The 22990-nt window shown below is 43.2% G+C and overlaps 1 protein-coding gene across 1 annotated transcript in view; it reads right to left on the bottom strand.

The window, feature by feature from the left end:
- The window catches only part of nbeab (neurobeachin b), a gene marked incomplete at its 5' end in the record, with an annotated part of 373184 nt that overhangs the window by 145607 nt on the left and 204587 nt on the right, over window positions 1-22990 (bottom strand). Inside the window, 2 exons of the mRNA XM_079823731.1 lie at window positions 1624-1732; window positions 6401-6465. Of these exons, the coding sequence (XP_079679857.1) occupies window positions 1624-1732; window positions 6401-6465 (174 nt within the window). The remainder of the gene's footprint in view (window positions 1-1623; window positions 1733-6400; window positions 6466-22990) is intronic.

The raw sequence follows: 22990 nt of genomic DNA, 5'->3' as shown, positions 1-22990 counted from the left end.
ATTTACGATTCCGCTCAACAGCGCTCAAAGCGCCATATTTTTTTTATTTCAGTACCGACTTGGTATCGCGGTCGGTACTTTTGACAACACTAGACTATAGTTTGAATTAATTCCTTTTTTTTTTTTGCATAATACATTGACATTACAGTACAGAATGGCATACACTTTTGCCATTATCGTGAATATAAGCATTCATTTCATGTGTCATAGAACGGAAGACGGAGAGGTTCACGGGAGCGTGCGTAAACGTCACATACTTTTGATTTTCCCCGGCAAAAACATCCCAAGTCCTTCACATAAAAATAAGTCTACAGTTTTTCAAAGACAATTTAAGAGGTCGGGGAAGGTGTCGTCTTTTAAGTTTTATTACAAGCGGTTCACACATTGACAATAAAAAAGCGATTAAACCTTTAAAGGGTTAGTTCATCCAAAAATGAAATTTCTGTCATTAATTACTTGCCCTCATGTCGTTCGACACCCGTAAGACCTCCGTTCATCTTCGGAACACAAATTAAGATATTTTAGTTGAAATCCGATGGCTCAGAAAGGCCTCCATTGGCACAATGCACTTTACACTCTCAAGGTACTAAAGACATCGTTACAAAGTCCATCTCACTACAGTGGTTCTACAATAACTTTATGAAGCAACGAGAATAGTTTTTGTGCGCAAAAAAACCCCTAAATAACGACTTATATAGTGATGACCGATTTCAAAACAATGCATCATGAAGCTTCGAAGCGTAATGAATCAGTGAGTCGATTCATGATTCGGATCGCGTGTCAAACCGCCAAACTGCTGAAATCATGTGACTTTGGCGATCCAAACCGCTGAATCGACTCACTGATTCATAACGCTTCGAAGCTTCATGATGCTGTGTTTTGAAACCGGTCATCGCTATATAAGTCATTATTTAGGGGTTTTTTTTGCGCACAAAAACTATTCTGGTCGCTTCATAAAGTTATTGTAGAACCACTGTAGTGAGATGGACTTTGTAACGACGTCTTTAGTACCTTTTAAGGGTCTTGAGAGTGTAAAGTGCATTGTGCCAATGGAGGCCTTTCTGAGCCATCGGATTTCAACTAAAATATCTTCATTTGTGTTCCAAAGATAAACGGAGGTCTTACGGATGTCCAACGACATGAGGGTAAGTAATTAATGACATCATTTTCATTTTTGGGTGAACTAACCCTTTAAGATGAGACATGAATACAATCTCTAAAAATGTTTATGTATAATTGAGGGAAGAGTTAATACATTTCTCTCTACTGAGCTAATATATGTGGATTAATCTCCTTTAGAAGGCATGAGCAAAGGATTATGGGCCACCCCCACTGTTAGCTTTACTAGAGATTTCCTCTCTCGTGTTGTATCTGATTCTCGAAAACAGATTTCATTGTAGATTATTCAGGTTATATGTGGATTTAATGTAGGATTAGAGTTCTGTTCTGGGATTGATTATGATCTGGTTTGTCTTTTAGCTGATCTAGCTACCTAATTCAGGCTGGTAGTATATAAACTGAGCCATATTACACTGGAAAATATCTGTACTGACCCTTGGGGTCTATAAAATGTTTATATATGCATGTGCTTTTGCTCTAAAATGATTCTCAGAGGTTGTCTACCTCAAAATCTGCATGCTTGTGGACGTCCTCGGCTCGCTGTCTGTTGAGGATAAACTCTGCTTCATTGGCCACTCGAACAATATGATCCTTCATGGCATGACAAAGGAGTCTAGAATGAGGAAAAAAGAGATTTCAACTTGGAATAAAAAAAAATGGGATTCAGTCCGTCCCCAAACACACATTAAGTACACATCTGCACATCACACACAGTCACTCCTATGATTCTCTGTTTTACACCCTTATAGAAAGTGCAATCATTCATATTTTATGGGATCTAGGTTACTTTGTGTTAATTGTCATTTTAAACATCATTATGTCAGCTTTGTTTTAATGAGCAAAAACCTTGGTGTTCCTATGGAACATAATACTGAGCATAATTTCTCCTCCCCGTCCCGCAGAGGGGCTTCAATCTGGTATGGCATTCAAATGTGCATGCTTCTTTAAGTGTTGACAAGCAATAAATAACATTTGGATGGAAGACGAGGAAAGAAAAAAACACTTATTCCCAGCAAGATAACAGTACAAAATTGAATCTAGGGCATGACTTTACTTCTTTAGTACTGGAAGAGAAGTTGTGCGGTATGAAGAGAGCATAACAAAAAAAAATCCACAGCAAAACATTTAGTATTTCTAGTGGTTCAAAAGGCAGAAACTGTTGTGACTTATATGATGGTGCGAGTGAAACAGAACAGGGGCTCCAAATCAGTGGCACAGGGGCCACATACATCCCAAACTGTGACATGGTGTGGTTCATAAATCACAGATGCCCAACTAAAATCTTAATGCATCACAAATAAACTGGAATAGACTGTTGCATAAACACTGCAAGGCTGAAAGTTCCAACAGAGCTAACTCCACAAGCAAAGTTTTACACAGTACTTTAATACTTCAATACATAATTCAGTTTGTTATTAGAACATAAGCAGACGTTCCAAGAGGCCAAACACAACATTAGTCTCGTTAAATTGTTCAAATAAACTATGCACTGCATATATAATGTAACTGCAGGGTTCTGGAAGAAAAAAAACCTTCATTCTGTCTATAGAGATTTTTTTGTATCATACAATCCTTTAAAGACAGACCTAACATCACCTCTTAGGTTGTTGAGTGATTTAAAATAATAATAATAATAATAATAATAATAATAATAATAATAATAATAATAATAATAATAATAATAATAATAAATAAATAAATGAATAAATAAGTATATTTCTATTTTAATTCAATATATTGACCATAATCATAATTTATCTTTCATAATTATTATGTTTTATTCACATATTTATTTATTTTAGTGTTGTAAACATATTTCAAAAGTTAAAAAATACATTATTACATAAATTCAAAGCTCTATAAAATGAGCTCTTTAGCTCAAAAACACAATAAAAACAGTAATGTTGTAAAATATTATTATCATTTAAAACTATTGTTGTCTATTTTAATATATTTTAAAATGTAATGTATTCCTGTGATGGCAAAGCAAGTCTCGAATTGTGACCAAATGCGCCCGAAATTTAATCTGTGTGACCTCAAAAAATATTTGGGATATTTGTGTGACATTTGTGGTTAAAATTCCAAATGTGGAGTTTTTATATTTTTAACATATTTAAGTTAAGCAACATCACACGATCAAAAGTGCTGTTTTCCTGAATGTCATAACGATTGAAAATTTGACTCTGATTTCATACAAGAGTACAATAGTTAAAATAAAGTCACTTACGTTTTAGATGCAATATTGACTGTTTTTGTTCCGTTTCAGCAGCGAAAATAGTTCCAAACAAAGATCACAGCAGAACATCTTGGGCTACTGTAACCCTTGTTCCCTGAGAAAGGGAACGAGACACTGTGTCTAACGACACTTTGGGGACGCTCCCTAAATGTAGCACATCTGAAGAATGAATGAACTATTCCAATCCTGATTGGTGCTGCGTCATGACGTAACATGCAGACTGTAAAACCTTATGAAGGTGTGCGGGGTGGCCGACCCAGCCGCCTCACAGATCTCCTGAAGCGGGACTCCAGAAAGGAGGGCCTTAGAGGACGCCATGCCTCTGGTAGAATGAGCCCTCATGGCCACAGGTGAAGGCAAACTGCACACCTCATAGGCCGTATAGCCTGGACAATGCATTTACTGATTGTCTGAGTAGAAGCAGGCAAACCCTTCTTGGATGAGCCAAAGCACACCAACAACTGGTTTGACTTCCTCCACTGAGAAAACTTCTCCAAATATATATTGAGTGCTCTGACTGGGCAGAGCAGATGAAGTCTCTCCTCTTCTGCCGACACATGTGGTGGAGGATGGGAAAGCCTGAAGGACCACTGACCATGCCACACTGGATGGCACCATAGGATGAAGAATGACCACTAAAACAATCTCAGTGCAGTTGTAATTTTTTTAAGTGTAAATGATTTAATTTGATTGGCAACAGTCCTATAGTGTCTTCCTATTACACCATATTTTGCACCAGTGCTACCAAGTAAAAAAGTTAATTTCGAGCCCTGCAACGCTGAATTTTCAGCATCATTACTCCCGTTTACAACGTAACACGATCCTTCAGAAATCATTCTAATATGCAGATTTGGTGCTCAAAAAACATTTCTTCATTTTTTTTGTAACAATGTAAAAGTCTTTTGATCGATTTAATGCATCAATGCTGAATGCATATATATATATATATATATATATTAGTGCTGTCAAACGATTAAAATATTTAATCGCGATTAATCGCATTAATGTCATAGTTAACTCACAATTAATCACAATTAATCGCACATTTTTATTTATTCTAAATGTCCCTTGATTTCTTTTTGTCCCATTATTTTTTCTTATTTTAATGCTCTTATCAACATAGAAAAGTGGATCGGCTTGCTTTGTTCAAATGTTTGTTTTATTGAAAACAACATTGGCATACTTTAGTGTTCGATTTCACACCAACATTCTCACTTGGAGCAAATAATCTCACACAATGTAACACTGCCCATCAATAAAAGGGTGAAACAAATACTTTGTTGCACAAACAGCCCCTTCAACAGCCCTTTCTAAGGGATCAAAACAGGGTGATACAAAATAAAATTACAAAGTGCACATGCAAGGTAAACTAGGACTCCGCCTATAGTGCAGTTAAACCAGGGGTCGCCAACTAGTGAACTCCGGTCCGAATCCGGACCGCGAGATGCGTCCATCCGGACCGCGAAGCCTTTTGACATAATGAAACAGTTAACGTTGCAATGCTCTCTGTTACTACGTTCAGACCCAGACGCGCGGTCAAGCATGCAGTGAAGAAGAGACTGATGGTGCGCTCACACCGGACGCGAATGACGCGACATGCACGCCGCTTAATCCGCGCCGCAGAATGTCTATTTGCGTCTTTGCATTGACTTAAATCACTCGCGCAAAACGCTTCATTCGCGTCTGGTGTGTAGGCTACGCACCATCAGAGCAGAAATCAGCGCTCAAGACAAGCACTTTTAGTTGAAGACCCCTGAGTTAAACCATGGCTTAATACGTTTCTCATTTCGGCGTCTCACGCTTGCCATCCACGTCTACTCTTTTAATGGCCCAAACGAGTGCGGGCAGCCGCAGCGTGCCTGATGTTTTGTTTCCGGTCTAGCTACATCCGGAGTGGTGTTGTAGTTTTTCTAACGTTACTAGTTGTTGCAACAGCATGTGAAAAAACTACAAAGTTTGTTAGACCAAAAAGAACGTTAATCTCGCGATAAAAAAATTGACGCCGTTAAAATAGGTTTGCGTTAACGCCGTTAATAACGCGTTTAACTGACAGCACTAATATATATATATATATATATATATATATATATATATATATATATATATATATATTTTTTTTTTTTTTTTTTTTTTGTTAATGTATGCATTTAACTACATAGTTCTTGGTGAAGTACTGAAGAGAGATTATCCACGGAACCACCAATAAGAGAAGACATCTGCCAAAAGAGCTAAAAGACATATTTTTTTTTCACTTAGTTTAATTCCTTCGTTTTTGTAAATCTCTATGAAGTAAATGAAAGTTGCTTCCAGGCAATTACTGTTGCACTCTACGTTCACTGAGGTAGGATTTGGAATGAGGGCCACTGACAGAGACAGAGAGGCATATAGACAGGTAGAGAGGGTGAATGACTGATGTGCCAGCACCCTGGACAGCGACTATCTCTGCTGACTCAGGCTTATTGTCCGAACGTGTGTGTGTGTGTGTGTGTGTGTGTGTGTGTGTGTGTGTGTGTGTGTGTGTGTGTGTGTGTGTGTGTGTGTGTGTGTGTGTGTGTGTGTGTGTGTGTGTGTGCGCGCACAGATGGGTCAGCAGATGGGTGTGCAGGCTGAGCCACCCTGGATCAGCTTCACAATAACGATTCAAAGCCTAAACCTGACAAAAACCTGGACACACACACACACGCATACACATCTTTCAGTGAGATAGTAAAGTAGACTAAAGAAAAGCAGCATTCTGGATGAAAAAAGTGAAAGACTGAAAACAAGACTGTTTACATTTTTGACAAGAAGAGGTATTATACACCCACAGACTCCCAACATGCTTATCTCAGCATATTTTACACACTGTTCAACCACTAACACCAAATACACATACAAACTCTGGCCACACTACCAGGACGAGAGGCTTAGGAGCTAATCTGGCCCCATCCCTGTTATCAGTGATGCCATGGTAACCCGTCAGCCGAACAGACCAGCACCAGTGACATAAGCTACAGTGATCTGTGAGCTAGTAATAGTGTTCCAGGAGCAGACATGACACTTTACCTTCCCTCGTTGATAAGCTCAATGAAAGCAAGGCCAGCGTTCTTCTGTATTGAGTTCTGCCACTCCTGAAAGAAACAACATTTGTCATTTGTATGTGGATTGTGTTCATGTTTAAATACAGCTTGTGCAACAGGGGGAAAAGTGCAGTGATAGGTACTATTTTATATATTACCATATGCTGTGCAAGACCCACACTTTTGATCATATTAAGATCCATCATAAAAATATTAACCATTTGATTTCTAAAACTTTAATTGTATATCATAAACATAAAAAAAAAAAAAATTATATAATTATATATTATATATATATATATATATATATATATATATATATATATATATATATATATATATATATATATATATATATATATATATATATATACGGTACATACATACATATATACACATATAGAGTGCATCTGGAAAGTATTCACAGTGCTTCAGTTTTCCACATTTTTTATGTTACAGCCTTATTACAAAATTTATTAAATTCACAATTTTCCTTTGGAGGACCTCTCAAGCTCCATCAGGTTGGGCCACTCAAGGACATTCACAGAGTTGTCCCATAGCCACTCCTTAGTTATCTTGGCTGTGTGCTTAGCTTGTCGTTGTGAAGATGAACCTTCACCCCAGTCTGAGGTCCAGAGTGCTCTGGAGCAGGTTTTCATCAAGGATGTGTCTGTACATTGCTGCATTCATCTTTCCCTTGACCCTGACTAGTCTCCTAGTTCCTGCCGCTGAAAAACATCCCCACAGCATGATGCTGCCACCACCATGCTTCACTGTAGGGAAGGTATTGGCCAGGTGATGAGCGGTGCCTGGTTTCCTCCAGACATGACGCTTGACATTCAGGCCAAAGAGTTCAATCTTTGTTTCATCAGACCAGAGAATTTTGTTTCTCATGGTCTGAGATTCCTTCAGGTGCCTTTTGGCAAACTCCAGGCGGGCTGTCATGTGCCGTCTGGCCACTCTAACAGACAGGCCTAATTGGTGGAGTGCTGCAGAGATGGTTGTTCTTCTGGAAGGTTCTCCACAGAGAAATGCTGGAGCTCTGTCAGAGTGACCATCGGGTTCTTGGTCACCTCCCTGACTAAGGCCCTTCTCCCCCGATCGCTCAGTTTGGCTGAGCGGCCAGCTCTAGGAAGAGTCCTGGTGGTTCCAAACTTTTTCCATTTAGAGATGATTGAGGCTACTGTGCTCATTGGGACCTTAAATGCTGCAGGCATTTTTCTGTACCCTTCCCCAGATCTGTGCCTCGATACAATCCTGTCTCGGAGGTCTACAGACAATTCTTTGGACTTCATGGCTTGCTTCTGTGCTCTGACAAGCACTGTTAACTGTGGGACCTTATAAAGACAGGTGTGTGCCTTTCCAAATCATGTCCAATCAACTGAATTTACCACAGGTGGACTCCAATCAAGTTGTAGAAACATTGTTAATAAATAAAAATGTATTAAATAAAAATTACATAATGTTATGCCTGATCGATATATTATATATATATAGTTTTTTTTTTTTTTTTTTAAGAGAAAAGTGTAAGTGACGGGCATACTTAATGTGAGAAAATCATTGAAGGAAAATCAAGATAAATGTCACTTGTGAACATTTTATGCACAAAGTGTGGAAATGTAATTTAATTTAGTGCATTTAAAATATATACACAAATGTGGCAAAAACATCTGCAGACTAATCTTTCTCCCAAAGTTTCATGTTGAGCCTAAATGAAACTTTAGCGATAGTGATCGCAGCAAATTGGATTGCTATGTATTTGAGAAAGCAAAGATCTATTTGAGGTCACATATCCGCGATCGAGAGCCAAAGCCATAAAAAGCCTGGAACTTGTCCCTGTGCGTGTGCAAGCATCTTTTCTTCTTCTGCGCACAGATCCGTAAACATAGGAGAGATGTAATTGCTGAATGAAACTGTATCCTCTTGCCCCTTAAACACAGTCATTTCCTCTCTGTGAGCACCCAGTGACAGATCACCGAAGACCTCCGTCTTGAGAAGGGCCCTCTCGCCTTGCCTCTAGCGTTTTGGAGGCCTTAGGGAATGTCTCACGCCCTCCCTCTCCCCGTTTCCCGGGCTCTCCTTCCTCCGCTGTCTCTCACACACATAGCACGGGTCTGGAGATGATTAAAAGGCAGTTGTGCTTCTCACTATGGGAAATTCTCCTCCGTTCTCTAGTTTGCTCTCAAAGGTAAGAGTTAAGGGGGAAGAGCATGAGCTGGGTTGGAGTTCAAAAGGAAAGAGGGCATTTGCAAAAAGTGGGCCTCAAAACTATTCCCCTGTCCTGCGGTGAGGGGATCAGGGTGAGAGAAGAGCCACTGGGGATGGATATGAACGGTTCCCTCAAAACGAGGGCATTATGCAGTTTATACATACATTCTATGTGAGCAGTTTTTTTAAATATAATTCTGTTATAGTCCCAAATTTCATATTATTATATGACATTTATGTTTTCTGTAGGCTAAAGACCTTCGTAAACACTTTTAAAAAAGCTGTATGAATAAAGCTATACTTAGCCAGCAATGATGGGAAGGCTGGATGCATGAAACCGAAGTCACAATCTAGTGGTTTTAACCGGTAATATTCAGTGGTCCAAAAATGTATTTAGGACTTTACAAAATATTGAACTGCAAAATGTCAGAAATAATTGCACTTATCTGAGCCATTTTTGCCATTTATTCTACCCAACTGGTTTTTAAAAGTTCATTATGCAACAAAATACAGTAAAACGCACGCACGCACGCACGCACGCACGCACACACACACACACACACACACAAACACACACACACAAAATACATTTTGAAGTGATATTTTGACTGTTTTGTTCAATCTGAAATTTACAGTAAAAAGTAGCAGCTGTGGTTGCCAGAAATGTACGGCAAAAAACATGGTAGCAACATTTTCATTTTTACAGATTCAACTTAAATTTTTCATTCACACAAATACAAGACACCATCATGGTAACACTTAAGTAATGCAATAAACATTAATTAGATGTAACATAAAAACCCTAATGAGTATAAATGATTAGAAAAAATATAAGAACAAACATAGTTATTTCAACTAAAATACATCAAATGTGAAGTGTCATGCAGGGAATTCTGGGAATGTCAATTTACGCATTTTCACTATAAATTACACAATGGAACTGTAAATTAAATTAAATATAAGGTTCGATATACTACTGTTATTCACCGTATATTGTAAGGACACTTACTGTTAACCAATTAACAGGTTTTTACAGTCGCAGTCTTTTATCGTTAAATCACAATCATTCTTTACAGTCAAGGGACCAAAACAGTATCAACTTTAAATGTTTGGACAAAAAGACACTAATATTTTTCTTATCTTATTTTGGGTTCCACAGTAGAAACAAACAAATAGAGGTTTAACAACCACATAAGAGTGAGTAATTAATTAATAACAGAACTTTTAGGGTGAACTGCCCATAGAAGTTTAAAATACTTTTTGGAGCCACTGTATGGGCTCTGGTAAGGTTTAAAACTGCATAGCTCAACTGCATGGGAATCTGAACAGACAATTGAAAAAAAGTCAGAGAAATTTTTTTTTTAAAACATCACACACTGGTGAGCATCCTCACTACCCCTCATTGAGCCAGAAAGAGACAACACTGAGGCGCATCTGGTCTCCAAATGTTGTAACTGACCCAATATGCCTCCCTCTTTCTATTTCTCTTCCACCATTCATTATCTACTCTGCAGTCAGGCGGTTTGTCACTTGGGATCGGGCTGCCTCAGCTCAGTGCTTCATCACTAGCCTCCGCTCAAGTAGAGCAGCACCCACGTGACAAAAATAAATAAGGAAATACATGCAGATGTGAGGGGTACACCGGCCTGCCAGAGAAAATGACATCAGCCAAGACACAGAGCCAAGTCCCGCTCCGCTGTCTCTTCTCAAGTAGCCTTTGCACTAGCGCTGTAACACACTTCTTTTGAGCCATTTTTTTCTCTTTCTCCTCGAGAAGGAGAGTGAGGGTCCCCGGTGGGAGGTTAGTGTGATTGTGAGGGGATTTTGGGGGATCAGACGAGTATGCCGTCCATGTGAAGTGCATTAGCGATGACATGTACCTCCAGACTGCGGTAACGTGATCCCACATGTAAAAGAGAAGATCACTTCCGGCCTGCCATCTCCAGCGAAGGACTTGTACTGGAAAAATCTGACACGCTGGGTTTAAGAGCTCTGACACAGAGTTTATCGCACAGGGGTTTTTAAACCGGTCCGGGGACCCCCAAGGGGCCCTTGGAAAAGTTGCGGAAAAATTTAAAACAAACAAAGGTATCAGCTTTCTAAAAAGTAATAATAAGTGTCAACTAAATAATAATAATGATAATAATAATAGTGCTGTCAAATCGATTAATCGTGATTAATCGCATCAAAAATAAAAGTTCATGTTTACATGATATATATAAATAGGTGTGTGTACTGTGTATAATTATTATGTAAATACACACATGTACGTATATATTTAAGAAAATTGTGTTATATTTATATATTAAATATTTATATTTATATATAATATACATTATACATATATATATATATACAGAATATATTTTTTAAATATATACATGAATGACTGTGTATTTATATATAGTCCATAATAATTATTAGTTTTATAATAGTATTAGTATTATAATAATTTTTTGTGCAAAACAGCACTAAAAAATAATAACAACAACAATTATTATACACAGTAATAATAATAGACAAATAATAATTATACATAGTAAAGAAAGAAAGATAATATTTTAAAAATGTGTCTATGTTTTATTAAAAATATGTATGTATTATTTTTTATACAGTAGATGAAAATATATATTGAAAATATATACGGCCTGTCTGACAAGTCACGTCGTTGCTTGACTGAAACCTTGAGTACAGGCTTTTTTGAAGTCAAGAACTTAATTTCACTCAAACTCCAATCATCTTTTAACCTTCAACTTCCAGTCACAGCTGTCAAGCACTCCTGTCAAAACTGCCTGCCAAAACGTACTCAGCTGAGAACGCAGCCATTAGCCAAAAATGTGCACCACAAAAAACGTAGTTGTAGCACTTACGCTTGAGCTGTGCACCTCGGCCAGCCAGTTTTCTTTTTCTCCCAAGCTTTGTTACTCACAAACTTTAATGGCTCTTGAGAATTTGCAGCATCTCAATCCAACCTGTCAAGAGACAGAGGGAGCGCTTTGCTTTTATCTGCTCAGCGCTGCTCCCGACATCTGGAGGCCGTCCATCGGTAAATCTCTCCGGCTCCACGCTAGATCCTTTATGTATGTTTAAGCTGTTACACGAAACAGACCCGGCTGACCTCTGCGGCACCCGCTGCCACTTGACTGGATAGAGACACCGGCTGTCTGCGGCCTTCGATGAATAACAGTGATTAGGAGGCATAAATAAAAAAAAGTGCAAGATGATTATCGCTAATTTATTCATAAAAGTGACAGTTCGCGAAACAGAGTGGGTCGTAAGGTCACGAGTGGTGAACGTCCCGCTGTCTGGGTGCATTAGTGCGGAGATGAAAAGGGGAAAGGCTCGAGGTTGTTGGACTCGCAGCAAGGACGTCTCCAACCACAACATGATTCGTAGCGGGATGTGGGCTGTGTTCAGATGTGCACCAAGCATTAATTAAAGCGATAGTTCACCCAAAAATTTAATCATTTACCCAACCACATGTCTTCAGATGTTCAAACTGCTGTTTTCCATACAATGAAAGTGAATGCTGATCATGATGGCTGTCAAGCAGATTTTTCAGTGAATTATGACAAAAATTTCAGTCTGTTCCTCACACAAAGCCATTTTATGACATGACCTTGGAAGATATGAAATATTCCGCACAGGTCTTATGGGACTACTTTTATTGTGCTCATATTGTGCCTTTTTTGTGTTCTTTTTGGAATTTGACAGCACCTGGGCCTATCCACTGTCAGTGTATCGGAGAAAACACCATGAACATTCTTAAACCAAAAGATGTTGAGATTGTGGGGTGCCAAAAACAAAACTGGATGGATGAATGGATGGGAAAAAATAAATAAAAACATCTTCCATCTATCCATCATATAACTGCTCCACACAGCTCCGGGGGTTTAAAGGTGCCATGGCATGGATTTTTTATTTTATTTTATAATGTATTCTGAGGTGTACTTATATTGTTAGTATGATTTTTACATCATAAAATTTCATAATTTAGAAATAAAAGGCATTTTTTCTATACTGATGTTTGCCCTCTGGCTGAATGCCCAGTTTCAAGGGGCGTGTCTGCTGTGAGACTTCAGTAAAAACGCCCACTTTTGTGATTGGATACATCTTTGCATTTGAAATGAGTATCAGATCTTGTAGCGGAGGGGGCGTGGTTTAACGAGGTCTACGAGGCACGAGCTTCTGCCAGAGAGACGGATGGACCTGAGTTCACTTCTCATCGGTTCTCTCAGCACATCTCAGTTCAGTGAACTGTTGTAGTTACAGCATATACTTCAGGTTATTAGTTTATTTCTAGTCGGAGGGACTGTCACTCATGTCAGAAAATTAGTAACTTTAGTCAATAATGGATCAGCGCTGACTCAAGACGCGAACCGTTTAGAACAATTCAGTCCGATTTGTTGAACTGGTTTGACCGGTTCACTAAAAAGAACCGGTTCAAAAGAACGATTCGTTCGCGAACCGGACATCACAGACCCGAGACGGAGCGATTGCTAACAAAGTTATATTGTAATACTGAGTTGTGAGAGCGATGTCAGCGCGAGTTTATTTTGTTTGTATCTGAGAGTTCTGAATAAACACGAGTCCCAGTCATGCCGAGCCCATCTTCCTCCTTATTCTACCAACTTTGTAGCTGTCGAGATGAACGAGTTACGAGTAAGTGTTGATTATAGCATTACATTATAGTGATTATAGTACAAAAACACTGACTCACAAGATAGAAAACACGTTCTGTCGGGAGAGAGAGAAGCCACAGCGTGTGCACGAATAATAAAGTTCTGTGTGAACTTGAATAATTAGCTACACATCAGAAATCACTGATCACAGATCAGAAGGAACTGAAAAAGACTTCTGTTTTCATTTGTACATCCAAACACTGAGAAACTGCCAGCATTCACTCGTTCACAAGCCATGATCTCTCGAGGACAAACAAATATGGCGCTCGCATGGGCGTGCCAAAATCTCTGGGTGGAGGAAAGGGAGGTAACCGTTCCTGTTATGACGTCATTTTCTCAAAGGCAGAGAAAGACAGCCAGAACTCGATTTACACCGATCAAAATTTCTAGCCACTTGGGGACAATATTCATTTCATGCCATGGGACCTTTAATAAAGGCCTTCTGAAGCAAAGTGGCGCGTTTGTGTAAGACAAATATCCATATTTAAAACTTTATAGACCAAAATAACTAACTTCCGGCGGATTGCCGTACGCAGCGATTTATGACAAAAGAGTCAACCTTGACGCATGCGTATTGACCATAGACTGTAAAAAAATATGGACATAGTGTCCGTGACGTCACCCATACGATTCTGAAGAGCAGTTTTGAAGCGTAAAGTAGATAAAAGAAAATAGGCAAAGAGGCGGGACGTGGGTGGAGCTGAGGTGATGCGATGACTAACATACAGCAGATAAATGGCTATCCACCTGTCACTCAAAGTGGCCACGCCCTTGATTATGCAGAACGTCTCGGGTTATGACTATAACCCTTGTTCCCCGAGAAGGGGAACGAGACACTGCGTCATCGTGACGACACTTTGGGGAACGCCCCTCGCGTTAAGCGTCTGAAGAAACAGTAGAATCAGCCCAATCCGATTGGTGTTGCGTGATGACGTCGTATGTGACGGCATACCCGGAAGATATAAAGAGACGTCTGAACGAAACAGAGATAGCTTTTTTGCTCTTCAGCGTGAGCGCTCTGTTTGTTCAGTCTGAAGGTGTTGTTACAACGTGAAAGCAAGCATTATATATATTATGGCGAGCGAGCGTTTCAGGCTGTGTGTGCACCCGTGTCCGCGCTACATTACGGGCACGGACACACATCAGCTTTGTGTGCAGTGTCTCGGCGTGCAGCACGCCCAAGCCGCTCTTGAGGGGGCGGCTTGCGGTGATTGTGAACTGCTGCCGCTGAGGGTGCTGCGCTCGCGGCTGGCCGTCTTTGAGGAGACCGGTCAGCCTCGTGAGCCCCGCGGTTCTGGGCCTGCGTCTGTTGAGGCAGCGCGGCGCCGTAGATCGTGGGGCTCACAGCGGGATCTTTCAAGAGGATATGGGACTGCTGAGGCATCCTCCCTATCCTCCTCTGAAGATTCTGATATCCTCCCGCCCCGTGTGGAAGCCCGCGATGCGGCTTCTTCCCGCGGGGCGGAGGATCCGGTTCTCAGGCTGTCTGATTCTGAGGAATCAGACAATTTGAGGATCGAGGTGGATGATGTGGGGCTTTCGCCACCCCACGCATCCGCTGTTGAGGAGCTTGTGGAGGTTTTAACCCGCGCTGTGGCCAAACTGAGTTTGGATTGGCCACAAGAAATAGTGGACATCCAGCCACCATCTAAGCTGGATGAACGCTTTTTCAGGCGTCGGGTTCAACCTCCACGGCGGGGTCTTCCTTTTTTCCCCGATCTGCATAACGAGTTGTGTAGATCGTGGGAAAAACCCTTCTCAGCCCGTGTAGCTAATCCCCCAGTACTCGATTTTGCTAATGTGCTGGGGACGGCTGAGTTGGGGTATGCAGCGTTGCCACAGGTGGAAGAGGCGCTTGCGAGCCACCTCTCACCCGGGGCCGCTGCATCATTGAAGGCTCCGTCGCTGCCCACTAAACCTTGCCGCGACACGTCCAAGTTAGTCGGCAGGGCTTTTGGTGCGGCAGGTCGAGCTGCTGGTTGTCTGCACACCATGGCGGTCCTGCAGGCATACCAAGCCGACCTCCTCAAAGAGCTGGATGAGGGCGAGGGACCATCTCCGGATGACTTCACTGAGCTCAGGAAGGCAACGGATTTGTCTCTCCGCATTACCAAAGAGACGGCTCGCGCTGTGGGTCGCTCTATGGCTGGAATGGTATGCGTTGAGAGGCATCTCTGGCTGACGCTGTCGGGAATCAAGGAGAGCGAGAAACATTTTCTCCTTGATGCTCCGATCTCGCCTTCTGGCCTCTTCGGCGGGGCAGTGGATACTGTCGTCGAGAGGTTTCAGGAGGCGAGGAAGCAGTCAGAAGTTCTTCCCTCGCCGCTCAGGCTCTGCAGTTAGAGCAGGCCCGGGTGGGCAGCCCGGACCCTCATCCAGCTCATCGCACCGCGATGTGCAGAGGCAGAGTGTCGCCTCCCGCGCCCCTCCCGAGGGAGCTTGGCAAAGGAGGCGGCGCTCTCGCAGGAAGCCTTCCCAGCCTAAGAGCGACCTGAGGGACGTTATCCAGGCTAAGAAGGCTCCCAAGCGGTCCTAGCTTCGGCAGGACCGCTGAGAGTCGTCCCCCACAGGGTGGAGCGATCGAGGTCGTTTCCACTCTGGGACTCTCGGGGAATCGTTGCTGCGCTCCCGCCGTCCAAGACGTTTCGGGCCGCATCGGTTCCCTGCGCGCGCGCACTGAACCAGTCACCTCCATTAGGACTTGCGACAGTTCAGCAGCCGCGTGCGCCTCACGGACCTCTTCCCCGACGACACCCTGCCGGTCAGCCGCTTCAGGGCGTTGGGGTAGAGGCTCGAATAACACCCGAGGCTGGCCTCGAGAGGCTAGTTCCCTTAGTAGATTATCTCGGCGCATGGACATGCCTTCCGGGTATATCTGCGTGGGCCCTGCGTACTGTGGAACTGGGTTACAGACTGCAGTTCGGTTTCCCTCCCCCGAAATTCAAGGGGGTGGTTCGAACTGTGGTCGGTCCCGAGCAGGTGCGGGTGATGGAGCAAGAAGTACGCTCTCTGCTGGTCAAGGAGGCTATAGAGAATATTCCTCCACCAGACAGGGAGTCCGGGTTCTACAGCCGGTACTTCATAGTTCCCAAGAAGGATGGGGGGTTGCGTCCAATTCTAGATCTCAGGCACCTGAACCGGTCTCTGAGGAGATACAGGTTCAGGATGCTCACAATTCCAGCCATCGTGACTCAGATCCAGTTCGAGGACTGGTTCGTCACGATAGATCTGAAGGACGCATACTTCCATATCTCCATCCTTCCAGCTCACAGGAAGTTCCTGCGGTTCGCTTTCGGGGGCGAAGCGTACCAGTATCGGGTTCTTCCGTTCGGCCTAGCTCTCTCCCCTCGCACCTTCACGAAGTGTATGGATGCAGCACTGGCTCCGTTGAGACTCCAGGGCATCCGTATACTCAATTATATCGACGATTGGCTGATTTTGGCTCAGTCGTACGATATGGCGGTTCGACATCGAGATGTCGTTCTAGCCCACATAAGGTGCTTGGGTCTCAGACTCAACACGAAGAAGAGCGTGTTGACGCCCTCCCAGAGGACTACGTTCCTGGGGGTTGTATGGGATTCGACGCTGATGCGGGCACGACTGTCCCCCGCACGCGTGGAGTCCATACTGGCGATGGTCTCGAGAGTGAAACTGGGCCGCAGCCTCACTGTGAAGCAGTTTCAGAGACTGCTGGGTCTCATGGCAGCAGCAGCCAACGTGATTCCGTTCGGTCTGCTCTACATGAGACCCCTCCAGTGGTGGCTGAGAACCAAGGGGTTTTCCCCCAGGGGGAATCCTTTTCGCATGATCAGGGTAACGCGCAGATGCCTTCGTTCCCTCGTCATGTGGAAGAAACCTTGGTTCCTGTCCCAGGGGCCGGTGTTGGGAGCGTCGTGTTGCCGGAAGTCCGTTTCAACAGACGCTTCCCTCACTGGTTGGGGCGCGGTCATGGAAGGCCGCTTTTCCAGGGGTCTGTGGGGGACCCGGCATTCTTCCTGGCATATCAATTGCCTGGAAATGCTGGCGGTCTACAAGGCTCTGAGGAGCTTTCTCCCGGACCTCCGCGGCCACCATGTCCTGATACGATCCGACAGCATGTCGGCAGTATCGTATCTGAACCACCAGGGGGGCCTGAGGTCGCGCCCTCTTTGCAGACTGGCGCATCAGGTCCTTCTGTGGTCCCAGGGGAAGTTGTCATCCCTCAGGGCGATGTACATTCCCGGGGACCAAAATCAGGGAGCAGACATCCTGTCGAGGCAGGGGCTGAGGCCCGGGGAATGGCGGCTCCACCCCGAGGTGGTGGAGGCTATGTGCGAGCGGCTGGGCCCAGTGGAAGTGGATCTATTTGCGTCTCGAGAGACGTCCCACTGCCCGCTGTGGTTCTCCCTCACTCATCCGGCCCCTCTGGGGCTGGATGCCATGGCACAGACGTGGCCGAGGCTGCGTCTGTACGCTTTTCCCCCGATTGCTCTGCTCCCGGGAGTTCTGGAACGTGTCCGCCGGGAGGGCGTCAGCCTTCTCTTAGTAGCACCCCGGTGGCCCACTCGGGTATGGTTCTCCGACATCATAGACCTGCTGGACGGTCCCCCATGGCAGGTCCCTCTGAGGAGGGATCTGCTGTCTCAGGCCGGGGGTACGATTTTCTACCCACGGCCAGAGGTATGGGATCTCTGGGTCTGGCCCCTGAGGGGGCTCAGTTCCTAGCAGAGGGCCTGTCGGCAGATGTTGTGGAGACCCTACTCAGTTCCAGAGCTCCATCCACCAGGAGGTTGTACAGCCTAAAGTGGAATGTATTTTCCACTTGGTGTAGAGAGCGGCAGGTGAACCCAGTTAACTGCCCAGTGGCTTCAGTGCTGCAGTTCCTTCAAGACCGCTTCTCCGCCGGTCTTTCCCCGTCCACACTTAAGGTGTATGTGGCTGCCATTGGGGCTTTCCACGCACCTTTAGGTGATGCGACGTTGGGAAGGCACCATCTGGTTGTACGTTTCCTCCGTGGGGCTCGGAGGATGAGGCCTGCGGCTCATTCCAGGGTCCCAACCTGGGACCTGGCAGTGGTGCTCGAGGGGTTGGCTGAGGCCCCCTTTGAGCCGCTGGAGTCGGCTGAGGCGAGAATACTGACCTTCAAGGTGGCTTTTCTCCTTGCCATCACTTCTCTGAGGAGAGGGGGGACCTCCAGGCCTTGGCAGTCACGCCGACTTGCCTGGAGTTTGCCCCTGGCATGGTTAAAGCCATCTTGCATCCCAGCCAGGGCTACGTGCCCAAGGTGCCATCTAACAGGGCAAGGTCAGTGGTTCTCCAGGCATTCCATCCTCCACCTCACGTGACGGCGGAAGAGAGCAGACTTCACCTCCTCTGCCCCGTGCGGGCATTGAGGATTTATCTGGAGAAGTCTGCTCAGTGGAGAAAGTCAGACCAGCTGTTGGTGTGTTTTGGTTCACCCAAGAAAGGGCTGCCTGCGTCAAAGCAGACGATTAGTAACTGGATTGTCCAGGCTATAGCCATGGCTTATCGGGTGCGCAACCTGCCTTCACCCTTAGCCGTGAGGGCCCATTCTACCAGGAGCATGGCCTCCTCGGTAGCCCTCCTTTCTGGGGCTTCTATGCTAGACATCTGCGAGGCAGCTGGGTGGGCCACTCCTCACACCTTCATTCGTTTTTATAGTCTGCATCTCCCTGAGACGCCTGGCGCGAGAGTGCTCGCCCCCTAGTTGTGCCTGGTTCCAGCTTCACACTAGGGTGGTTATGATTGGTGCGGGATAGTTGGTACTCGTTCCCCAAAGTGTCGTCACGATGACGCAGTTCGAGTTCCCTCGAAGGGGAGCGTCTCGGGTTATGACTATAACCCTTGTTCCCCGAGAAGGGGAACGAGACACTGCGTCTCGTGTCCACCCAATCATCAGAGCGCTCGCTTCATCGCAAAGAACGCTATCTCTGTTTCGTTCAGACGTCTCTTTGTATCTTCCGGGTATGCCGTCACATACGACGTCATCACGCAACACCAATCGGATTGGGCTGATTCTACTGTTTCTTCAGACGCTTAACGCGAGGGGCGTTCCCCAAAGTGTCGTCACGATGACGCAGTTCGAGTTCCCTCGAAGGGGAACTTTAAGGTTTTATATAATGTAAACTAATGAGATATAAAAAATTCACCCCCCTCACAGTTGTCATGAAGGGCAAAATTAGCCATATAGACCAAAACCACAATTTGTACCAGGCTGTAAACATGTTTTTTTCTGCTGTAAAATTGGGCGTTTTAACACGGAGCTCAATGAGATTCTGCTCCCTTCTGGAACCTGTCTCTAGCAGCCAGTCGATGAATTGCAGTTTAAGTCACTTCCGTATTGGCTTCAAGAGAAACTGCGGGAGGTTGCCGCTTGGTATTGACGAACGCAGAAGCGCAGAGGATAGAGCAAAACGAAACGTAGCGTCAGGGGTTACTCTTTTAGCGCAAGTCGACTCGTGCACTGCTGGCCGCCGGAAGTTACTTATTTAGCTTTAAATATGAATACTTTACTTACACAAACGCGCCACTTTGCTTCAGAAGGCCTTTATTAACCCCCCGGAGCCGTGTGGAGCACTTTTATGATGGATAGATATATTTTTATGGACTTCAAAATGACCCATCTGTCGTTTTAATGCTTGGATTAACTAAGACTTTTTTAATATAACTCTGATTTTATTACTCCATCTGAAAGAAGAATGTCATATACATCTAGGATGTCTCGAGGGTGAGTAAATCATGGGCTAATTTTCATTTTTTGGGTGAACTGTCCCTTTAAGACATGTACATTATCAAAGTTTTACAAAAAATATTATGCAGTACAACTGTTTTCAAACTTGGCATTAATGTTTCTTGAGCAGCAAATCATCATAGAATGATTTCTGAAGGATCATGTGACACTGGCACTAGAGAAATGATGCTGAAAATACAGCTTTGCCATCACATGAATACAAATATTTGTATATATAAAATATATTAAAACAAAAAACCTTTATTTTGAATTAAAATAATATTTCACAATATTACGGTATTTATAGTATCAAATAAATGCTGCCTTCGTGAACATCTTACTGAACATCTTTGTGAAAAATCTTACTGACCCAAAACTTTTGAACAGTACCGTACACACACACACATACATACACATACGCACATACACACACGCACATATACACACACACACACACACATATATATATACATATACACTTTCCATTGTGAATCCCTTTCACTGTCTTTTCCTCCTTCTCATTCTCTTTTACTTCCTCTCTCACTCAGCCACTCAACTGAAGAATCAAGCCTTTTGTTTATCAAGGATCTTGGTTTGGGCAACGTGTTCTAAATCAGATCCTACGGTGAGCCTTATGAAGGCTTTGGCTCCAAAGAGACGTTCCTACGTCTGAAAGCCATTTTGGGCCCAGGCTCTGGTTTCACCTCATCTTTGAGCAATCGATATATCAGGCTGTTTCTACCCTGGGAGCTTCTAATGGCAAGAACTCTAGGAGCTCTGGTAACATTATATGTCTAACAGGGGCGGAGGAAGAGAAAACCAGGAGCTTGAGTCTCAATGTGATGCTTCACTCTGCAATAAATCCAAGTGGCAACAAAGTAAGTAGACGGCATAAAAGAGATACAAGCAACCAAATATTCAATGCAACAAGGGAAAGGTCGGCCGAAATCTTCAAAAGGAGAAGAGCAGAACAGCAGGACGTATCCTGAGCGCCACAGTGTCTGGAGGACTCCACCTTTTTCAGGGCAAACTAAGAGCAAATGCACGGATCGACTCTCAAGTCGCAAGGTTAGCGGTATGGACTTCATAGAGTCAGAGGTGCCATTCAACGACTAAAAGCTCCCGCCCCGCCGAGCTCTCCGACCGGCTGGATTCTGAGGAAGAGATGCTGAGGTAATGGCTTCCTTATGGACTCCCGGCACAAGAGTGATGGGCTGACAGAAGGTATGTTAAATATCTCCCGCTCTGACTACAACATCGGGACCCTGACCCCTTTGAAAGGGAAGGCTTAACAAGGGACTCCGAAGGTCAGCGAGCTGTAATATGTCACTGGGATTTAAAGGGAAGACGACTGTTTACATGAGCTGGGGTTACACTGTTTTCAGCCCAAGAAAGGAAAAATGTGGGAAAAGGTAGGAATAATATAACCCTATAAAGCCTGCTGTATCATATTTGATACATACATTTCTACGGCCCCTAATTATCAACATAATCAAAACCTGTTTTTCACAACCTAAATGCCTTCAGTCCAATTTCAGATCACAATACGTCTTTCTGCTGTGAAATCTTTAATGATTTTTAAGTAAATATAAGAATGACTTTTACATTGTTAGTAATATTTCAAGATGACTCTGGACTGAAGCAACATAGTTGATAATAAAAACTATTTTTTTGAAAAAGAGTACCAAATGTGATACACCAGGCTTTTGAGTGAATTGTGAATGAATGTTTATTTTGTACATGCCTTAATCCTCATTGTATTGTGTTGCAAAATATGTTTGGCGCCCACCCCCACATCCGCATCATAAAACTAAGCATTTATATCAACTTACTAAGACATATTATTGGGCGATATAGTGACAATGGATATTTATATGTATTTAGTAGTCTGCTATAAAGATCTCAGTGATTTATATCACAATCTATCTGCATTTTAACTTACCTTTTGCCATATAAATATGAGTAAATGCACCATTTGTGAGCTCAATTTGGGCCTTTGAATTGAGGTTTGAGCTCCATATTTTCACTAAACCATACTATACGAGCAATAAAAGTATTATGTATCCAAAAATGATACTCAACATATAACAGTTTAATAAACTGTTCCATTTAATTGTTTGACTATTATTTTATATGTCAGGATTTACTGGGTTAACATTTGTAACTATTTCAGTTAAAGTTTGTAATGTTGTTCATAGTGGTATGTCTAAATAAATGGTGTTTTTAATATGCTTTAAGACAAACCATGTGTAAATTCATCAAACTGCAGTGAACAAAAGACAGTCTCAAGAACGGAGTTTGAAACCCCCCCTTTCCTTCCGTCACAAACATGTAACCAATCCCATCAATGTGGGGCTTTTCCTATTATTAAGGATACGGATTTTTAAAAGGCAGCTGTCTGACTCTTATATAATGAACGGGACCATGGTTTTTGTAACATTTGCATTTTGATAATGTAGTCCAGTGGTTCCCAACCCTCATCCTGGGCTGTGTCCGAAATTGCCCCATATACCCTCATTCTCTATTCCCCACATTAGTCCAATATATAGTAGTTCACTTGAAGGAGTGAATGAAAAAGAGTGAGCAAATTTATTGTTCTAAACACAGCTTTTTGTAAAGGAGCGTTTCACACTTGTAATTTAGAAGCGGGGTTAGCACAGCTTTTTACCCGGGGTTGGCAGTTTTAACCCCATATTGCAGTGGCAAAAAATTATGCAGTGTTAGAATGTTAAAGCTAGACACTTAGCAACAGACAACCAATCGCGTACTGATATTTGCATGCTTTGGGCAGTCACGGAAACACTGACTGCACATTGTATATAAACAGTAAATTCAGCGTTTGAGATGAAAAATGTCAAATGCTGACAGAAAACACGACAATTTGAGTAAAGAATAGACTGTTTCATTATTACCTTTATAGTCCGAAGTATCCATTCGGTATAAACTCAATAGTACA

The sequence above is a fragment of the Gobio gobio genome (assembly GCF_949357685.1).
Source record: "Gobio gobio genome assembly, chromosome: 8".
NCBI classification, from domain to species: domain Eukaryota; kingdom Metazoa; phylum Chordata; class Actinopteri; order Cypriniformes; family Gobionidae; genus Gobio; species Gobio gobio.
This window is presented reverse-complemented; position numbering and strand designations above follow the sequence as displayed.